Source organism: Coniosporium apollinis (assembly GCF_000281105.1).
Source record: "Coniosporium apollinis CBS 100218 chromosome Unknown supercont1.35, whole genome shotgun sequence".
NCBI classification, from domain to species: Eukaryota; Fungi; Ascomycota; class Dothideomycetes; genus Coniosporium; species Coniosporium apollinis.
The window spans coordinates 276729-297638 of record NW_006913297.1 but is presented as its reverse complement, the minus strand read 5'-3'; the positions used below and the strand labels follow the sequence as shown (position 1 = coordinate 297638).

At 54.4% G+C, this 20910-nt stretch overlaps 8 protein-coding genes across 8 annotated transcripts; 4 read left to right on the top strand and 4 right to left on the bottom strand.

The window, feature by feature from the left end:
• Positions 1–510: 510 nt before the first annotated feature.
• W97_06971 (uncharacterized protein) lies at positions 511–1348 on the top strand (the record flags this gene model as incomplete). The annotated part of the gene is made up of 2 exons (XM_007784730.1): positions 511–1088; positions 1144–1348. The coding sequence occupies 2 exons, from the start codon at positions 511–513 to the stop codon at positions 1346–1348; spliced, it is 783 nt and encodes a 260-aa protein (XP_007782920.1).
• Positions 1349–1681: 333 nt separating this feature from the next.
• On the bottom strand, positions 1682–3613 carry W97_06970 (choline-sulfatase; the record flags this gene model as incomplete). The annotated part of the gene is made up of 4 exons (XM_007784729.1): positions 1682–1808; positions 1859–2398; positions 2466–2872; positions 3029–3613. 4 exons carry the CDS (start codon positions 3611–3613, stop codon positions 1682–1684), a joined length of 1659 nt encoding a protein of 552 aa, XP_007782919.1.
• A 1603-nt stretch (positions 3614–5216) lies between these two features.
• On the top strand, positions 5217–8930 carry W97_06969 (uncharacterized protein; the record flags this gene model as incomplete). Its single annotated transcript, XM_007784728.1, has 2 exons — positions 5217–6540; positions 6613–8930. 2 exons carry the CDS (start codon positions 5217–5219, stop codon positions 8928–8930), a joined length of 3642 nt encoding a protein of 1213 aa, XP_007782918.1.
• A 1720-nt stretch (positions 8931–10650) lies between these two features.
• Positions 10651–12357, bottom strand: W97_06968 (uncharacterized protein; the record flags this gene model as incomplete). The annotated part of the gene is made up of 1 exon (XM_007784727.1): positions 10651–12357. One exon carries the CDS (start codon positions 12355–12357, stop codon positions 10651–10653), a length of 1707 nt encoding a protein of 568 aa, XP_007782917.1.
• Positions 12358–14030: 1673 nt separating this feature from the next.
• Positions 14031–15279, bottom strand: W97_06967 (uncharacterized protein; the record flags this gene model as incomplete). Its single annotated transcript, XM_007784726.1, has 4 exons — positions 14031–14162; positions 14217–14444; positions 14505–14754; positions 14852–15279. The coding sequence occupies 4 exons, from the start codon at positions 15277–15279 to the stop codon at positions 14031–14033; spliced, it is 1038 nt and encodes a 345-aa protein (XP_007782916.1).
• Positions 15280–16263: 984 nt separating this feature from the next.
• W97_06966 (uncharacterized protein) lies at positions 16264–17340 on the bottom strand (the record flags this gene model as incomplete). Its single annotated transcript, XM_007784725.1, has 1 exon — positions 16264–17340. One exon carries the CDS (start codon positions 17338–17340, stop codon positions 16264–16266), a length of 1077 nt encoding a protein of 358 aa, XP_007782915.1.
• Positions 17341–18102: 762 nt separating this feature from the next.
• W97_06965 (uncharacterized protein) lies at positions 18103–19179 on the top strand (the record flags this gene model as incomplete). Its single annotated transcript, XM_007784724.1, has 1 exon — positions 18103–19179. One exon carries the CDS (start codon positions 18103–18105, stop codon positions 19177–19179), a length of 1077 nt encoding a protein of 358 aa, XP_007782914.1.
• Positions 19180–19577: 398 nt separating this feature from the next.
• W97_06964 (60S ribosomal protein L15) lies at positions 19578–20769 on the top strand (the record flags this gene model as incomplete). The annotated part of the gene is made up of 5 exons (XM_007784723.1): positions 19578–19679; positions 19900–19966; positions 20076–20231; positions 20306–20553; positions 20629–20769. 5 exons carry the CDS (start codon positions 19578–19580, stop codon positions 20767–20769), a joined length of 714 nt encoding a protein of 237 aa, XP_007782913.1.
• Positions 20770–20910: the final 141 nt, after the last annotated feature.

The window sequence follows — 20910 nt, the reverse complement described above, 5'->3', positions numbered from 1 at the left end:
GGGTATCTGTGCACGCTCCAACTGAACCCTTGATCCTTGGCTGGCGGGGAACCCTCGTAAGGTTGTTGTCTCCCGGTCCTCCCTCACAGTTGACTTGAACTACCTCCGTGCTCACCATCTAACCGATCGCACCACATCAATTCCTACCCAAAGCTATACTTGGCCGCCATACCAATCACCCGAACAATAGCAATGCAGCTCCATCTCACTTTCGGCACGCAGGCGGTCGGATTACGCGGCTTAGGCTAAAGATATCCGCATGGTCCCCGCAGCAGTACGGCCTCATGCGCCCCAAGTCACTCAGACACAGGGAACTGGCGTACAACCCGTCCCTCCAGCGCAATGGCCAAGGCAATGGTCCCCCACCGCATATCTAGGCCCCTATATCTGGGCACATGGTTCCGCCGACAGCCCACGTAGAACAAATCTCTGCCCCTCATAAGGTATAACTATCCGGTAGCAGTTAGGTTGAATACCGCCGCAACACCCGTACCCGAACCGAAATTCAACATGTCCTCCTCCTTCGAAGGCCGCGTAATCGCCATCACCGGCGCCGCCTCCGGCATGGGCCTCGCGCTCTCCAAACTGCTCTCCAGCCGCGGCGCCTCCCTCTCCCTCGCCGACGTTCAGGAATCCGCCCTCTCCTCCGCCCTCGAAGCCGTAAAAGCCGAATCCTCAAACTCTTCCGCCAAGTTCCTAACCTGCAAGACCGACGTGCGGGACCGCAGCCAGGTCGACGCCTGGATAAAGCAGACAGTCGACGAGCTGGGCGGGCTGCACGGCGCAGCGAACTTAGCGGGGGTGATAGGCCGAAACCACGATTCAAAGGGTGTCGAAGACCAGGATTCGGGGGAGTGGGATTTTGTATTGGGGGTGAACCTCACCGGCGTGATGCACTGCCTCTCGGCCCAGGTGCGGCACTTTTCGAAGGAGGGCGGGAGCATCGTCAATGCGGCGAGTATCGCTGGACTGATGGGGCGGCCGAACACCAGCGCATATGTGGCGAGTAAGCATGGCGTTATTGGACTGACGAGGAGTGTGGCCAAGGAGACCGGGGTGCGGCGGATTAGGGTCAACTGTATTGCGCCGTAAGAAGCCACTCACTGATCTTGACCGCAATACCTCCTTCTGACACTGGCGCAGTGGGTACATACTTACGCCGATGGTCGAGAAAGCGTCTAAGATCAGCGACCAACCTGTAGACACAAATCCGGAGATCAAGGCGACTGCACTGCAGCGGGCGGGTAAGGCGGAGGAGGTTGCCAGGCTCATCGCGTTTCTGCTGAGTGAGGAGTCGTCTTACATCACAGGGGCGGTGCATACCATTGATGGCGGCTGGGTCTGCTAGATACATCATATACTACTCAGTAAATTAGAGAGCCTTGTGGTGTCTCTAGTATTGTTTCGCAGGAGCAACTCTTCATCGTATAGAGATGTTGTGTAAGTCTTTGCTGAGGGTTTTCCTTTCATTACTATTGAATGCATATCGACAAACGCCATCAAAACAGACAGCGCCCAAACGCCAAGCCATAACGCTTACATATTGTGATTCAATGTGTTGAACAGACGAGATCGAGAAGTTGTGAAGCATGCCATATGCCGGGTCAGAATCAGGCAACCGAAGGAAAGCAAGAAGCAGATGCTCAGCAGCACATTAGCTGAGCATCGAATCAGTAGAGCATCATTCACCCCTGGCGCCTGCGAGCCCATGTGGCTGCCGGGCCATGTTAACGCGGCCCACGGCATCGACAGGCGGGTATCGAGCCCTGAGTTCGAGGTCGTCCAGAGGTATGGTCGACCTGATGTACCTGCAGTTTTGTTAGCGGAAATCTGTAGAAAGGTTGGCTGAGGTGCATACTTTTGTGATGCATCTGCCGGTGGCTCATAATCCCACGACTCAAAGCGTCCTTGTGTCAGCGCGGACCAGCACAGCCTCCGGCGCCGCTGCGCCACCAAAACGTCCTCGTGGATGCGCTTGAGATCCCACTTCTGCCGTGCCTCCTCCGCAAAGCGCGCGGCCACTTCGAAGTACTGAGCGTCTTCAGAAGATGCGAGATTGTATAGTTCCAGCGGATCGGCTTCGAGATCGAACAGCTGCGGTGGATCGACGAGAGATGTTGTGTACTTGTAGCGTCCGCGGCGTATCATGACAACGGGTGAGACGGTGCCTTCGCCCATGTACTCACCAAAGACCTCATCCCGAATTGCGCGGCCGACAAGGGAGGGATATAGGGAGTGGCCGTCCATTGGGAGTAGCTCGTTAAGCCGGCCACCAGCGAGGCTGACAAGCGTGGCGGGCAAATCAAGAGTGGACACGCTCTCCCTGACCCTGCGCGGTACGAAGAGCGGCGGATAGTGAATGATCAGTGGCACTCGAGCGCTCATTTCATACCAAGACCTGGAAGTATGGTCAGTAAATCTGACGGAGTGAGGAGGGACGGTCGCGGTCACGTGAGAGAGCCTACATCTTGTACCAGAGACTGCGCTCGCCAAGCATGTCACCGTGATCCCCACTGAACACAATGATTGTGTTCTTGTCAAGTTTGCACTCTTTCAAGATCTTCATTAGCTTGCCAACCTGGTTGTCCACATAGGTGCAAGCTCCGAAATACGCCCTCCGAGCTCGGCGGATTGCTTCTTCCGGTATCGAATTATCCCAAAGGTCGATGCATTTGAGCAGTCTCTTGGAATGAGAGTCTTGCTGGCTTTGCTTGATGTTTACTTTCGGCATAGGGATCTCGACGTCTTCGTACTGTTTCCAGAGATCCTCTGAGATGGCATACGGATCATGCGGATGTGTCAAAGAAACTGTCAGACAGAACGGTCTCTTCGATGGTCCCTTTCGGACGTAGTCGTACAAATACTGCGAGCTCTAAAATGCCTTTAGCTGACATCCTTAAGGGGAAACGACTACCTACGGCAGGTCTGCTCGACCCGCAGTCACTACGGAGTCGAGCACTGGTTAAGTTCAGTATCGAACGAGTGCCTCGGCTCCGTGACCGTGGCTTTTGGTGTTTTTGGTGCTCACCTTGTACATGACTTCCTCGTCAAAATCCAGCTGGTTTGTTCTGACACAGGAACCGGCCTGTAATACGGAGGCCATGTTGTGGAACCATTCTTGGCGCTCGTCCGGCTTGTCCCAGTTGACGGACCACCCGAAATCTCCAGGGTAGATGTCCGGGGTCAGTCGGTTCTCGAAGCCGTGCAGCTGATCAGGCCCGATAAAGTGCATTTTCCCGGCCAAAGTAGTCTCGTAACCTTCTTTGCGCAGGTAATGTGCGTAGGTCGGGATATCTGAGCCCAGCACGGAAGCATTGTCGTACGCTCCGATCTTCGACGGTAGCTGACCGGTCACCATACAGAACCTCGAAGGCGCGCACAAGGGTGCATTGCAGTAGGCTTTGTCGAAGACGACGCCCTCGGCGGCGAGGGAGTCAATGTTCGGCGTCTGGACAACAGATTGCGGGTCATGCATCTTCAGTACTGGGGCAGCCATCTGATCGGCCATGATATATAGAATGTTGGGTTTGACCGCCCCAGCATGCTGAGGGGGCAGATAGTTCGATGAAAATCCACTTTGACGCTCGTTGGGCAGCTCGGCGTGGGGTGCCATGTTAGTGGAAAAGCAGGAATGGCTTGAAGACAATAGACTTGATGCAGAAGAAGGCTTTTAGAACGGAAGAGATACGAGATGTGTCCGCTGAGGTTGGAGCCGGAATGCAGCGGATGTGGTCACGCGACAGATGGAAAGGACCCTCGGACGAGCGCCACTTCGATGCTGCCTGAAGCGTTCGATTGAGGTGAAGCACACGCGCCGGGTTCGCAGGATAGAGAGACAGATAGTGACACGAGGTGTGACAGTGTGGAGAAGAAGAGTGGTGGTGATGGGTGATGGGTGATGTCAAGAGATAACCACGGTTCTCACATTTATTATATATGCCCGGCACGTGTGGGCGGGCGGTGAGGCTTGATTGCGACAATGGACAACGGCAGCTTACGAGTACACGGCTCTCTTGGCGGTCCTTGCCCTTGATAATAGGCGACGGATTGTGAGCACGTCAAAGCAGCTTGAGATGGTGACAGAGGTCAAGCTGGCAACCTGGAAAGCCATTTGATTGTAGGGGCAGATGTTCAGTGCAAGCACGTTTTCGCTTAGCCAGTTTTCGTCATCGGGTGAGTGTCGTGCTCAGGCTGCTGGAAGACGCAAGCGCCCGACAGGCACGTTATATTGAAGCCGTGAGACTGCATCGGAAGATTTGCAAGAAGAGACGAGACACAAGCCAAGTTGGAACGGCAGGAACCATCTGCAGTGTAACTAACCGCCCACATACCGAGATAGCGATCATCACGTGCGGAGCTGCCGCATCTAGTATCGCTATCCGGGTCATTGCGGCAGAGACGAGTTTGGGACGGAGTTCTGCAAGACAGTGCTCCTTTACTGGCAGACAACATGTCGGGTCTCAGACTGCGCTGAGGGCCAAGGGACATGGTGGTGAAGATGAAACCAAGAAAGGCCAGCGGCGTCACTGCAGTCGTCGGCGGGGGCGGGCCGAGCTGGCGCGGAGAGGTTCCCGTGATACCGATTCCCGAGAGCCGACAACCCTGAAAGCACTTGGCAGCGCCTCTTCCCCCGCCCCAGCTGAAGGAAGCCAATCGATGCACCAGTCGAGCGCCAAAGCCGCTGTGCGGAGATTCGATGCTGATGCTGATGCTGATTCCCATCCTGCTTTCCAGCGAATTTCGACCCTCCAGGCCTGCCTGCCTGCCTGTCCCTTGGTCCAGCGTCAATACGAGACGGGCCCCTGAAACAGTCCTGCGACACGTCTCCGGCCTTGGAATCATTGATGTTCGCCGTCGTTGTTCGGTACAACCCCTGCCGTCCCGCTGATTGACATTGCAGTAGCACGCCGGCCAAGTGTTTCATCACCGATCGACCGCCATCAACAGACAGCTGCTCCTTCCCGTTCGCCGTCTGCCACTGCCGTCACACATCACCACTTCTTGGGCCGCCATGCGAGAAGATTGTGATTGATGCCACAAAACTCACCGATGCCCTGGTAGAGTACAACACACTACGCGACACTGCGCTTCCGTCATCCCCGTTGTCACCACCATCCCTATCCCCATCCTTACGCCCACAACCCGTCCTCGCCACTTCGCACCGCACAACAGCCAGGGCGACAGCGACATTCCCGAACACACAGCGAATCGCCGAGATGGAGAGGCACGTTACCGGCACCAACTCCCCGGTCCTGGTAGACGATCGCGGTTCTCCTATCTTCCCGTCCGCTATACCTCCGACGACTGACTTCCCTTACCCTCGCGCAACTCCGTCCTTTGCATCCTCTATCAAACACTCGGACACTGGCATCAATGGATCCTCTGCTGTGCCCACAGACGCTAGGGATGCATCCCCTAACGCAACACCCGGGACAACTAGCCAGACAATGATCGGGTCTCCGCAACTAGACGAGAACTCCCCGACTAGCTCCAGCTCCACTACAGTCACTGCATCTCCGCCGCCACAGCAAGCCGCTCTCGAGCAGGTCCAACCACCGCCCCCCAAGCAGCCCTCGGAGCGCAAGGAACGTCCAGGTCATTTCTCACCAAAGAAAAGTGCCTTTGGGTTAGGTCGAGGCAAGAAGGGAAACAATGCACAGCGTCCTGGAGTGAACAGGGAAGTTACATACAACTTCGATCCGTACTCTGACTCGGATACCTCAAGCTCGAGCCCGAGCTCGAGCTCCGATTCCGAAGATGAGGAATGGCAAGCGAAACAACTCGAAGGGAGGGCAAAAACGGTTCGCGGCAAGGGTGGATGGCTGCAGAGTCCAGGAGTGCCGTCCGAGGCGGAACGCAAAGCACGCAGCAACCGGCAGCAAGGCAGGAAGGACAGCTCGAAGCCATACTCCAGATTCTCTATCAAGAATGACATGTTCAAGACCAAGGGCCACGTTAGCAAAAAGGATGGCAGGCTAAAGATCTCCGTCAACGAGACCGCGAACTCAGGGTACCTAGCTAAGGCGCTTGGAGCGGGTATCAAACACCATCTCGGTCTCGGAAAGGAGGAAGATATCGACGAAGAGGAGAATCCGGCAACTCCATTGGAGGAGCGAGGTGACCGGCCAAACCTTGAACCGTTAGCCTCAACGGATGTTTTCGAGAGAGGGCAGACCACGATACCAAAGCTGAACATAGTGGTAATAGTCATCGGTTCCAGAGGAGACATCCAGCCTTTCCTGAAGATTAGTAAGATATTGAAAGAGGAGTACGGCCATCGCGTGCGCATCGCTACGCATCCTGCCTTCAAGGAGTTCGTCGAGCAAGATTCTGGACTGGAGTTTTTCAGCATAGGAGGAGATCCGTCAGAGCTGATGGCGTTCATGGTAAAGAACCCAGGCTTGATACCAAGCATGGACACAATACGGCAGGGTGAGATTGGAAGGAGGAGAGCCGCAATGTCTGAGATGTTTGAGGGGATGTGGAGAGCTTGTATCAACGCTACCGATGACGAGCATGATGTAGAGAACATAAGGATGAGTGAGTTATGCACCGTCACGTGTCTCCCGCTCCTGACCCCTTTAGGAGTTATATCTTGCTAAAACTTGTCAGTGGGCGATAAGCACCCCTTCGTCGCTGATGCAATAATTGCAAATCCAGTCTCCTTTGCCCACGTCCACATCGCCGAACGCCTGGGTATCCCCCTGCACATGATGTTCACTTTTCCCTTCACACCTACATCCATGTTTCCTCATCCGCTCGCCAACATCAAGAGATCAAATGTAGACGTGAGCTACACGAACTTTATGTCCTACCCGCTCGTCGAGATGATGACCTGGCAGGGCCTGGGCGACTTAGTCAACAGGTTCCGCGTCAAGACGCTAGGACTTGAGCCAGTAAGCACTCTCTGGGCGCCGGGGCAGCTATACAGGCTCAAGGTACCGTACACGTATATGTGGAGTCCGGCGCTCGTACCCAAACCGCCCGACTGGGGTCCGGAGATCGACATCTGCGGCTTTGTCTTCCTGGAACTCGCATCCTCCTTCAAACCTCCTGAAGAGCTTACTAAATTTCTGGAAGCGGGCGAGAAGCCTATCTACATCGGCTTCGGCTCTATTGTCGTCGACGATCCGGACGCTTTTACTCACATGATATTCGAGGCGGTCAAGGAAGCCGGAGTACGTGCACTCGTGTCGAAAGGGTGGGGTGGCATTGGCGGCGAGAAGGGCGATCTACCGGACAACATCTACTTACTCGACAATACACCGCACGACTGGCTTTTCCCTCGTGTGAGGGCAGTCGTACATCACGGCGGCGCCGGCACTACAGCTATTGGTCTGAAGTGCGCCAAACCGACAATGATTGTTCCATTTTTCGGCGACCAGCCGTTCTGGGGTGCGATGGTAGCGGAGAAACATGCTGGCGCGAAGAAATGTGTACCGTACAAGAAGTTGAACAAAGACGTTCTCGTAGAGGGAATTAGGGACTGTTTGACGGATGAGGCTCAAGAGGGGGTGCAAAGGATCGCGGATTCCATCGCGAAAGAGGGGGATGGGGCGGCGAATGCGGTGAAGAGTTTCCATCGCAGTCTACCGCTGCGGGGAGAGAAGAGTATGAGATGTAGCGTTTTCGAGGACAGGGTGGCGGTTTGGTCGCTTAAGAAATCGAACCTGAGACTCAGTGCGCTGGCGGCGGAGCTGTTGGTTGAGAAGAAGAAGATCAAGTGGAGCAACCTCCGACTCATACGCCACTACGATTGGAACGATTTTGACGGACCTGGAGAACCTGTCACGGGAGGTGGAGGTGCGCTTATAGGCGCGGTGACGAGTGCAGCGAAAGGTATTGGGCTTACGCCGGTGAAGATGGCTCAGACGGTCAAGAAACGCAAGGAGCATGAAGAGAAGAAGCGTCGGCGCTCCGAGAAGCATGCCAGAGCCGTTCGTAGCAACTCCACCGGGTCCAATAAGGGAACCTCCTCGGACAAAGACGCTTCCAATCCTTCTGGCACCGACCGTCCCCCGGCCCAGCGGACTTTCACTCAGCTCACGCGGACCACCACCCAACTCTCCGCCGACCCTTCCGAACCTCTGGTGGAAGAACTCGCCCACGAGGCCGGCCACGGCTTTAAGAAAACGGGCGGCGCTATTGCCAAGGCGCCCATGGACCTCTCCCTCGCAGTCGCACAGGGCTTCCACAATGCGCCGCGGTTGTACGGCGACGACACTGTCAGACGTCCGATTCGCATCTCCGGCTTCCACTCCGGCCTGCGCGCCGGCCGCGACGAGTTCGTATACGGCATCTACGACGGCTGGACGGGACTAGTCACGCAGCCATACCACGCTGTCAAGAAAGGCGGCTTGCTACGCCTACCGGCTGGCATCGGTATGGGCATCGGCGGCTTTGTGCTGAAGGACATCGCTGCGTTAATCGGGCCGATCGGGTACTTCGCCAAGGGCATCCACATGGAGGTTCGGAAGAGGCATCAGCCCACCAACTTCATCCGCACCGCCCGCGTGATCCAGGGCAGGAACGACCGGCGCACCCTAGAGCAAAGCCCGGACGAGAAGCGCGAAGCCGAGGAGAAAGCCCTGAAGGGCTGGCAGACGACGCTCGAGCTCCAAGCAGCGGAAAAGAAGCACAAAGAGCACACTGGCCTCTTGACCGGTCGCCGTCACCTGCACAAGAAGCGTCAAGATTGGGCTAAGCACGGTGCCACAGAGAGCGTGGCTACGACTCGGCATGCGATGCGCGCCGACGAGAAGGGCGTCCCAATGGACCGGGCGTTTGCGAGGCACAAGAAGGAGGTGCAGGCTGCGCAGAAGCCTAGGGAGCCGGTTATGGAGGATAGGAGGAATATGGAGAACAATCCAGACATGATGGAGAATGGGAGGGTGTTGAGCGATGCGAGCGACAATGAGCGGAGAGGATAGCGAGTAATGTAAGATGACGATCACGGGGATTGCAACATAAGGTGGGTGATACTATTACTATGGCCCCATGATCTTCACGGATGGCAGAATTCTTGATCGTTTCATTATGTGGAATAGACAGGTCAGGCTTGCATACAGTCGGCACACAGGCATTTCTTTCGAGCGAGGCGTTTGGTGGACACGCGATACCTGTATATGGGGGTCAAAGGCTATGGGGCACGTCGTGCGCAATAATGGCCTCACCGCGAAACCCATGCTTCATCAACCCATTATCTACACTACCGCCTACATTAGGCTGTGAGAAGTACGGAAGAGCTATCTAATTAAACCTCTATACATCTTCTATCTTTATAAGAATTTTGTTATTCTATTAGAAGGGGGCGTGGCGATAGGAAAGCGAAGCACGGTCGGCTAAACATGAGTTTTATAGCGAGATCTCCGCGGTAAGGGTATTATTGCGCACGACGTGTGGGGCTCGGTGGTTCTAGAGCAGCGTCATGTGTTTCAGCACAGTACATGTTACCTTCTCTGTCTATAAAGGATCGTACCATCAGGATAGCAGTCGTTGTAACTACCTAATAATATATCCATCGAGGCTTCTTCTAGATAGCAACAATGTGACTACAAGAAATCGGGCGATCACAGCCAACGATCCTTTGTCGGCCCAATTAATTGTATCGTGCGTATGTTGCTACAGTAGATGGAGCTCCAATCCAGCCTTTTACTAGGTGGTGTTCTCTCGGTTAGCACCATATGGAGACAAGCAAAAGAAATGCCGATATCTGTTGATCCACTTGAAGATGTCGATCATAAGCATCGCGCAAGTGCCGAAACACTCGACAAACAAAATGCAAAAATATCGAAACACAACTTCCGTTGCGGGGAATCTAAGAATTCGATTAGCATACAATGCGTTGTTCCCCGTGTTCGAACTCAGAACTTACCGAACCCCGGCCTTGTCGGCACTTATGATGCTCCAATAAACACCTGCTGAGAGCGACAAATCCTAGCCACTAGACCACAACGGATTCATTTGTGAAATTATATGTGACACATTGCAATATATAGTCACAGTGATCCTAGCAGTAAGGGGATGAAAGACTGGTGGCTGGCTTCTGCTACGGTACAGCTGTACAACCACCGGCATGGATCATGCACTGTAAACCATTTATCCTGTCTGTATATCAAAACTCGTATCTGCATAATCAAACTAGTATATGTATGAATCGGTCTCCAGGGCATCGTCCTTATATGTTTGTTATCCAGCATATAAATCCATACATGGTAGCAAACCATGCGGCTTCACAGCAGTGAGAAGTATGGCAAGTTGTTTTTGACACCAAAAGGAACGTGCTGCTGATTCCCTGGGTCTGATTCTCTGGCGAAACATGTAAGGAGCGCATTGCTTAATTCTACCGCTTCTTGAAGATGGTTTGATGGCTAAATTGTAACAACCACGATATACAATAGCCCGTCGCACCATCCACCGCTCCTCCAAAGCGAGTGGATCTTCACATTGTTTACGATGACTGGAACGCTTGACAGCGACAGAGGGCGGTACGGATGGCAATCATGTACATCGTTGAGGACTGTAACCGACACGCAAAGAAAAAGCTCAAGTGGAGCAGAAAACATCAAACCCGACCGATCCGCGAGTTGAAATACGTGCAAGATCACACAACAGAATGGCCAGGAATATAAAATCCCAACCGCTTACTCCTCAACCGCCGCCACCCCCGCATCCACCTCCACCACCACCACCTCCTCCTCCTCCACCGCAGCCTCCCCCTCCGCTTCCGCCACAACCGCCCAACCCACCACATCCCCCAGAGGAGCCACCGCTCTCTCCACCAGTCCCTGCCATACAGTTCCCGTACACATCAGGCGACTTATTCACATAGTACGGATGAGTAGCGTATGAGCGCCCGTTGCCAGCCGCACAAGGGTCGACACCGTAAGGCACGTACGCGGGAGAGGTCATGGGATAGCCCCAAGCGTAGGTGTAGAAATACTCATTCCTCTCCAGCTCTTTGCGCCCCTCCTTGCGAGCTCTGGCGCATGCTTGATGGTACGCTTTGTCTAGCTTCGCAGCGTTGACGCGCGCCTTGGCTTCGGAGTCTTGGTCGCGGATGGCGTTGTGGGCGGAGATGTGCGGCGACTTCAGTAGGTCTGAGGATGCTGCGTCAGGCGCGTCGTGCAGGTTCTTGCTTGCTGCGTAGCTCTTGGATTTGAAGATGCGGGACAGGGATGAGGTATGGGACTCGCGGACTGCTTCGCAGTACCAGCATGTGCAGGCCGAGTAAGGCTCTCCATATTTTGCTTGATACATTTTGCTGGTCCACGCAAAAGCGTCGGAGAGATCGTTTTCTTCTACTTTGTCGTCGTGGTCAATAAGACTTCTTGCATGCTTCTCGGAGTATAGGTAGTAAGCTCGCGAGGCCAGCTGGTGGGTGTGCCAAGCCAGGTCAACATCTAACGTCGGTACGGCCATTCGACCAGGATTATCTGCCATGATGGCAAAGAAGCGGCCATACTTTTTGATGAGACGGTCCATGGTCGATTGGAGAGCTGGCGAATGCAGCCAGTCAATGTTGTGCATCTTCTCAACAAACGATCCCTGGCGAATGACGGCGCCGACCAGATCGAGAGCGAAAGAGGACGAATTGAACCAGTAGCGACTCATCATACGGCGCATAGCGAACTTTTCCTTTGCATTACGTTTCTGGGGGGCGCGCCGTCTACTTGGCATGAGACGTATGATTACATCAAGATCATGGAGCGACAAGTCTAGTCCGTCCCGGATCTTCTCCATACTTGGCGAGTTGTTTGGGTACAGACTTAACTCCCATGTCTTTTCGAGGTAACCAGATCGAGCTTCTGCCACGAGCCAGTTTGGGAAGAAGCATTGCAGAACGTCCTTCTCGGATCGACCCGGAGGCAGCAGGCCTTCGGTACTCGTGACGGTCCCCGGAAGCGGACAGTCTTGCTCAAACATCAACTCAACGTCGTGTCGAAATTTCTCAGCCCGTAGCACATTGTGATTGTAGTACGTTTTGCAATGTTGACACCGTGCGGCAAAGTCTCTGTCGGCGTAGCCGTAGCCAGCAGTGAACTCCGGTTCGCGCTGTTTATATCCAGCTGTCCATGGAACCGATACTGCACGAGAGCACTTTCCGCACGGGAAAGTTTTCGAATCCTTGTCGTCAAGATTGCGCCAAAACCGGCCGGTCTTCACTTCGAAGCTAGGCTCTGCTGCTGCTGAAGTCACGTACTGAAAGGTGACGTTGTCGATGCAGCCATCGATAGCCTTCCAGGGCAAGCCGGTAGCGTAGAGATCGAGCTTGCTATACCTCCAACAGTCTTCGAAGAAGCAACGAGGGTTCAGCAAGTACGAGTGCCACACCATCAGAACATCCAGAGGCGGCATTGTGTCGGTTGAAAAGGCGATTTCTTTGGCGTCCACTACAAGGCGTATGTGTTTCTGCGCGCCTGCCTCGAAACGCGTTGCCGTGAGTCGATCGTAAGGGAGACCATTAAATATGGGCGGCAAGCATTTCGTCCACCATCTCTCAAACCTATCAACAGCCCGCGCAACGAAGACGGCCCACCTCTTCTCCCTGATACGTGCTTGCACTGTACTATCCGCCTCTAGATATTCAGGCGGAGACGCAATACCGAACAGTCCGTCCTGGGTAGCTACCTCCTCTCGCAACTGCTGGAAAGCCTCTAGAAGCTTGAGATGTGCGATGCATTGATCAGCAGTGGGAAACGGTGTCTCCTCGTTGAGGCTGAGGTTCGCGAGTCTGGCACTCAAACCTGCTGGCCCAGAAGATATCCGTTCAGCAAAGGTTCCGGAATTTTGCTTGTTAATAGGTGACTACCCAAGCAGAGAGGTCAGTGAGATGTGGAAGGGACGCCAACAAGTAGGAACTCAATCAAGGCACACAGCTTCCTGACACTTGGAGAAACGAAAACAGACGATGAGTATCCGAGGTACAAGTTATAGATAAGGAAGCGCAGCACTCACATCCTCATCGGCGGTGCCATCGACCTGATCCGAACCCCTCTGCGGCCCTTCGTACGAATAGTCCAAGCACCCCGACGGTCTTCTCCAGCGGCGCCAGTCCTCAAGGCCAGCTTCGGTAGGTGATTTCTGCTCCACAGAGTATGGGGAAGAGGCAAGGGAGTTATCGCTAGAAGAACTCGAAGATCTATGACTGATGGCGCTATTGCTCGAAAGGGAATTTGTAGTATGATGTTTGAGATGGGTGGAAGCCATCATGCAGGCCTATCTGACGAGTGCTCTTATGTGTTCGGTGTTTGCAGGTCGCTCATATATAAGTTGTAGGAGAAGCACCAAGCAAATAAAACAGAAGCGGAAACCAAGTCTGTAATCTACGGATTGTTCAATCGGGCAGGTGCAACTGAGATGACCATAGCTCGAGGTCATGAGTCGAGCACCCATGGGCAGAGTCCTTGAAGATAGAACTGTTTGCGGAGTTGTGCACAGCCTCAATCAACTCACCGAATGAGAGTCCTTCCCGCCCAAGGCTTTCTCATGATGATGATGCGGTGCTTCCGCTCTCCAACACGCACGTAGACACCACCAGCCCAGCTTGTCCCATGTCTGAGACGCAGCGGCCGGTTAGGTGTGTCGAGATCCTCTCACCGGAGCCAGCCCGTGTGTTCGTATTCGGACGCCGAGAGCGTGGCTATGCTTCTAGAAGAACAATCAAACGATTTCGCATCGAGGCTGAGCCCCTTCCCGCAAGGCATACTTCAGCCGTGCGCCGACGATGTGTTTTGCTTCAAACCAGACAGAATCGGCTGAAGATATAACTCCGATTCCTACTGTAGTTACAACTGAGAATCTCAGCGTGCTTCGACGAGAACCGGTAGAGAGCAGGGAGTGGAGGTCACGTGGCTTGGTCGGCTCATTGTCGGCTTCGGCTTCAGCTTCGCCAAACTGTAACTCTTCATTTTGACATTACCGGATACGATGTTGATCCTCTATCTAAGGGGCGGAGTAGCTATAGATGTGATACCTTCAGCAATACACATACTCAGATCCGTTAATCCACATTGTTCTGTGTAAGACCTCTAGTGATTCTCCACTGCTAGCAAATTCAACCAGTTCATTACCATCATAGCCTTGATCATGTTGCCCTTGAGATCAAGATGCACGCCGTCAAATTTCTGGCTCTGTATGCTCATGTTCCACGTCCCGAGGTGCTGGTTTGGTCAGCTTCGCCACGCTTGGCCTGTTGATCTTGTGAGGCGACTTACATCGACTCCTCTCCTTTCCGCTTCGTATCTCACACTCTCTTCGAAGACCATCAAAGCCTTGTTGCCCTGGCTCACCAGCCATTCGTCCGGCTTTTTCTTGCCCGCCGCGTTGGGCGTCATGAACAGCCTCGGCCAGAACGCTCCTTTCTGCCTCAAGTATGGCAGTCGATCGGACGTGGCGTCGAGTATCTGATCGAGCCAGTTGACTGTCGCCTGGAGATCAAGGTCCTGCCGGCGACATCAGCTCTAGTTTCGCCATTTGACGCTAGCAGACGTTGTCGAACTCACGTTCCATAGCCCGTGCCCAAAGACGAATGCGTAAGGCCTTTTGGGCTTGACTGTGCCGATGGTCTGTTTGAAGCGCTCAATTTCTTCCGGAGGGATGGGAAACTTGACCATCTGCTCGATCAGAACGTCCACGGTGCCAGCGGGGCACGCCAAGCCGTCCGGGTCATTCTTCATGACGTCCGCTGTTCTGAAGATGCCTTGCACTGAGCATGCCTTAACGTTGAATTGGAAGTTGCAGAAACATTCCCTCCTGTGCTGCATCATTAGCAGTCCTCGTTCTCACCTCCGTCTCATTTATTACCAGCACCAACACAGCACCAGACAAAGGAGAGAGTGGAACAGCATACCTCTCCTCATCGCTGAAGTTCCAATCCGTAACAGCTCCGAACCCTAAATCCTTCCGCAGCAGCACATTTAAGCTCCCAACCACATGCCTCATCATGCTGTCCCCAACAAACACCACCTTCTCGAACCTCTCCAGAATCTCACACACCTCCTCTGTGGTGAACCACCTCATATCGCACCCACGAGGCATGTACGGCGCGTCGTGGCCGATACGGCCGCCAGAAGACATGGCCGTAAGCATGGACGTGCGCTCGGTGCATAGAGGCGAGAAGCCGGAGTGGAGATCGAGGGAGGATATGTTGCACAGTGGACGGTACTTGTAGCTTGCGAAGGTGTCGAGGCTGTCCGGTGCGCGGTAGGGGTCGGGCTCGGGAGGTTGCAACGCCGCGCTTGGGATCAGGGTTGCGTTGTAGTCGAGCTTGAGAGGCATACGATGTGGAGTGTGAATCTGCAAGTGAGGTGTCAGCACTGGAGGAACCTGAACCTGCTCGGTCTGCCCATGGGCGCTCAGTTCCGCCCTCTTTCTTTTGTAGCAAGACATGGGGCTGCAATCGTGTTGGAACTGGCAAAAGCTTACAACTGTCCCCTGGAACCAAGACATAACGAACATCCCAAGCACCATCCCCATAGCAAAGGTAGCGGTGATGAGCTGCCCGCGCCTCGTCAAGTGCCAAGGGAACCTCTGTGGAGGCAAGTGTCCCACGGAATGGTCGTCACGCACAGATAACGCTGGGCTCTTCCTAGAGCAACCCAACGCGTTCCTCATGCCTGCGACCCGAAATAGTAGTCGGCTTTCGAGGATCTCTTCCTCTTCAGAGAAGACAGGAGAGTAGCTGGACGGAGCTGACATCTCCAAGGCGAGATCTCCGCTTTAATCCGGCAAGGAGTGAGGGAGGCTGTTAGCTGTGCAACCGGTGGACAGCGGGTACTTGTATGCTGTGAGAGACTTGTAGTATGTTAGGTAGAGCGTCCGCTGTTTTCCCTTACGAAAAAATGAACAAGGTGCCCAATTCAACGTAGCTGCCGAACAAGCTCTTAGTGTGGAAACTGAGACCTGAGCTGGCAGGGGAGTCCCGCTGTACTTTGGAACTTCTCAGAAGCCGTTTGATAAGGGGCGGAACTGAATTTGAACTGATGCGCTCATGGCTTGCCCACGCCTGTGATCGTGAAGAAGTTAGGTAGGTATCCGGCGAGCCGGAAGTAGATAGCACCACCCCTGCCGGGCACCCAGAAGATATCAGTCGTTGGATTAGCATATAAATAAGATGAAACCCCGAGAAATTAAGACTACGAGTCGAGGTTGCTATATTCTTAAAATTCGAAAAAGGATGGTTGACTTCGAAGCCTAAGAGATGGCATAGTATACCGGCCCCCCCGCCCCATTGAGATATATACAAGGAAATCGCCCGCGTTATCACCGCCCGATCCCGTACAACAGCGCAGCAAACATGTCTTTGAACCAACCCGTCCACCCTTTGACCTGCGTGATCGTATTCAGAATACGGATCATCCGTCTGCAAAACAACTCCGCATCCTCCCAATCATCCGCGTACGCCTCCCACACCGCTCTGTCCTCTCCTCCCTCATCAAGCACCAGCTCTCCATCATCCCGTTGCCTCACCTTGACCTTAGGCCCAACGTACAGACTCCTCCCCACAATCCTGCTGTCAGCCACCAGCCGCGTCCCCGCATCAACCACATCTTCGACCTTCCCTGTCCCACCACCCGCCAGCATTACCCGTGCGGAGGTTGGTAGGATAGGGGTGTCGATGAAGTAAGGGCAGAGAAGGTTTACTCGCACTCCAGATGCGAATGCAGAGGAACGGAGACTGCGGAAGAGACCTAGCACGGCATGCTTGGACGCGCAGTACTGCGGCTGGATAGTAAGGGGCATAAGACCGGCCACGCTGCCTATCAGCAGGACATGCCTGTCTCTAGGCGTATTCGCTGGATCTGAATCCGGAGAGCAGTCGGTAGACCCCGGATTGCGGGGAAGATAGAAGAAAGCGAGATGAGTCGTGTACAGTACTCCGGTTATGTTCACGTCTATAACCTTGAAGTCGGGTTTCGACGGCGCCAGGGCGTCGAGGCCAGAAGGTGTTTGTAGAGTGTCGGTTCCTGCAACACCGGCACATGCGATGACGCAGTCGATGCCTCCGTGCGGACTGCGCTTTACAGCCTCTTTGAAGAGATTGACCTGGCTTTGCCAATCGGTCACATCGCAGTACACAAAATGGACACGGGGATTTGAGGTCTCTTTGCGCACGTCCCGGGCTAGTTGATCGGCTTTCTGGACGCTGATGTCGCCGATGATTACGCATGCGCCGTTGGCTGCCCATTTGCGGACGAAGGCCGCACCGAAGCCTGATGCACCGCCGGTGATGAGGATGGTCTTGTTCTTTAGCCATGCGCTGTCGTAGGGGATGGACAAGTCGACTGGCGGAGACTGGCGGATCGACTTTACCATCGAATACTTTTCTTGTTCCGCCATACTGGGGAGAGAGAGAATTGTATGTATGTCGTTAAGGAACGAATGTGCTACACGAAAGCAGCAATCATAACCAAGCAATGTCCTCAGAGATGGGGGAAGGATTCGTAGAAAGCGTAGAATGATTGGATGGCTTCAGCCTCACGAGCGGCTGAGAATTGTAATAATTCTAATACAGCTCGCTGTTGACGGAGACCCCTGTATCTACAGCACGGCTGTCTTCCAGTGACGAGCTTACGCCTCGAAACCACTTACTGAGGTTCCTGCTGCTGTTCTATGAGAGCATGAAACGACAGGAGGGTGAGATGGCAACAGGCTTGGTAAGCTCCCAGGAGGGTCACGTGAGGCTCTAACGCTCCGAAAACGGACGGAAGTTTTCAATTCAACGACAACGCACGTGAGAAGCAGAAGTATTTAAGGTGTAAATTTAACAAGTCCGCCTCAGAACTCTCGAGAAGACGAAATTGCAGCATCGTCCGTGAATCGCGAGACTTATTAAACGTGTACGAGCCTCACCTTCAAACTACTTTCCTTGTTGATCAGTCTCTTCAACAGTCTCCCTCACTACAATTTTATAGCTATCTCTAGATACTCTACTTGAACCCAGAAAAAAACCGTAGCTTGCTACTCCCCTTAGTCAAGCCAGCGAAGAAGATATATAGATTTGCGGGGTTTATACAGCGCTACAAAAAGAAACCCTTTACGCCCGTCCAAGGCTTTCCACCTCCGGAATTGGGCTCAGAATACGGAACGTGCCAGACCGACATGGATCAATCACCACAGCCAGGACAGAGCGAAGTTGTGGCAACGCTGTTCTACAATCCACCGCGGCCTAAGACACAGCAGCCTAACTCAACCTCATGCAACTTGACGAATGCGCTGTCTACTGCCTCAGTAGCACCCACATCTCAAGATGGCGGGTACATATCCCAAGACTGCATCGCCGACTTCTACAAGATACTCAGCGCCATCGTCACCGAATTCTCCCATTCGTCCGCGGCCGAGCGACCTCTGGACAATGCAGACTCCCCGCGCGTCATGGAAATTCGATTCTCCCTACCAGACACCACCTCCACCTGGCCTGAAACCCTCAGCAAGCAAGACGCCATCACCCGCTTTGAGCATACCTGGAACATCGAAGCCGTCTTCCAAAACGCAAGAACATACTCCCTTCACAAACAACCCGGCCTCGCAGTCTTCGACATGGACTCGACCCTCATCCAGCAAGAAGTCATCGACGAAATCGCGCGCACGCTAGGCGTCGAAGCCGCCGTCTCATCCATAACCGCGCGCGCCATGAACGGCGAGCTGGACTTCGAAGCCTCCCTCCGCGCGCGCTGTGCCCTTCTCGCTGGGGTGCCTAGCACCGTCTTCGAGACGATCCGAAAACTCATCACGCCGACGCCCGGCGCGTTGGACCTAGTCCACGCGCTCAAGAAGCTGGGCTACAAGACCGCCGTGCTGAGCGGCGGCTTCACGCCCGTGACGGGCTGGTTCGCGACGCAGATAGGCCTGGACTACGCGTTTGCGAACCACCTCGTTGAGGGCGACGACGGGAAGTTGACGGGGGAGTTGGAGGGCGAGATTGTGCATGCGGAGCGGAAGCGCGCACACGTGTTGGAGATTGCGAAGAAGGAGAGAGTGGAGCTGGAGAGGGTGCTTGTGGTCGGGGATGGTGCTAATGATCTGCCGATGATGGGGGTTGCAGGGCTGGGCGTGGCGTTCCATGCGAAGCCGAGGGTGCAGCTGGCGGCGCCTGCGAGGCTCAATACGGAGAGTCTGCTGGATGTGTTGTATCTTTTTGGGTTTTCAAAGGAGGAGCAGGAGGAGCTGCTGAGGTAGCTGGTGTCAGCCGGCTGCTCGCATGTTGGTCACGGAGTCGTAGGGAGTGAGGTTAATGCTACTAGCGTCTGGCGGCATGTTCATGATCGTTTGTCTTGTTACGCGGTTGACAGCTTTGATGTGGTCTTGGTATTCCATGACTTCTACCTCTTCTTCCGCATTTGACGCTTCTTCTGTGTCCGATGGTCTCCTAGTCGAAATTCACGGCGTTCAACCATAAGGTATGACTCTGCATCAGAAGTACGATACTCGTTAAGCGTGGTGTTGCGGAGCCAGGGCACTGAAGTCACGTGCACTGACAAGCGAATTTCGCCAAGCCCCACACAAACCTCAACCTCAATCGTGAGCGGAATCCAGTCAGGCAAGCCGACGACCGACAACCAGCACCACTCGACAAGATGGTGAGTGGAGAGAGAGAGATTTCATTGCATTGCCCAGTACCGATTGCGACCTTTCCATCCGAGCACAGCCTTCGGACACAACTGGACCGTACGGATTGGGTGCCTGCCGTTTCAACAATTGCTGGAGCACTCGCCTGGACTGGAGCCCCTCCCTCTGTATCAGAACGCACTCGCGATACTCCGACGGCAACGCTCCCTGGCTTTTCTGGCGACTCTTCTACACCACGCATCGATTGGCAGCGAGCCAAACATCCACTCTTGCGTTTCGCGGCTTTCGACTTGCGCGGTAACAGAAGAACCTAACTAACACCTCCAAAAGGGCGCCCTCAAATACATCGAAGAGCTTCAAAAGAAGAAGCAGTCGGACGTGCTCCGATTCCTTCTCCGTACGTAGACCCCACCCCCCCGCTCTCACAACTCGCTGACCCAGAAACAGGAGTGCGCTGCTGGTTCGTCTCACCCTACACTGATACCACTCGTTGAACATGAGCTGAGAGTGTATATCCTGTAGGGAGCTGCGCCAGCTCAACGTCATCCACCGTGCCAGCCGGCCCTCTCGCCCCGACAAGGCGCGCCGCCTCGGGTACAAGGCCAAGCAGGGCTATGTGATCTACCGCGTGCGGGTCCGCCGCGGCGGCAGGAAGAGGCCTGGTAGGCATCCCTTATCTCCCGCACCGCGAACCCCCCAAAGCCACAAGACTAACATCCTCTTCTCTCCCACACAGTCCCCAAGGGCGCAACCTACGGCAAGCCAACCAACCAGGGAGTGAACCAGCTCAAGTACCAGCGCTCGCTGAAGTCCACGGCCGAGGAGCGCGTCGGACGCCGCTGCGCCAACCTGCGCGTCCTCAACTCGTACTGGATCAACCAGGACTCGACGTACAAGTACTTCGAGGTCATCCTCGTCGACCCGCAACACAAGGCTATTCGCCGCGATCCGCGCATCAACTGGATCGTCAAGCCTGTGCACAAGGTATGCATTTCTCTTCCAAGAGAGTTTTGGGCGGGGCTTGAGGGACACAATGGCTGACATGATGGTGTTTTGCAGCACCGCGAATCCCGCGGCCTCACCGCAACGGGTAAGAAGTCGAGGGGTCTGGGCAAGGGCCACAAGTACAACAAGACCACCGCCGGTCGCCGCAAGACATGGAAGAGGCACAACACGCTTTCTCTCTGGCGCTACCGCTAGAGGGTGTGCCAGCGCGGTGGGATGGGTTGATTGGCTGGGGTTGTTGCTTACAGTATGTGATAGCGCAAAAATGGATGTTCCTGTGCAATGCTACGCTGTTCTCAATGACTGTTCTGTGACCGTAAAATGTGGAAGATATGT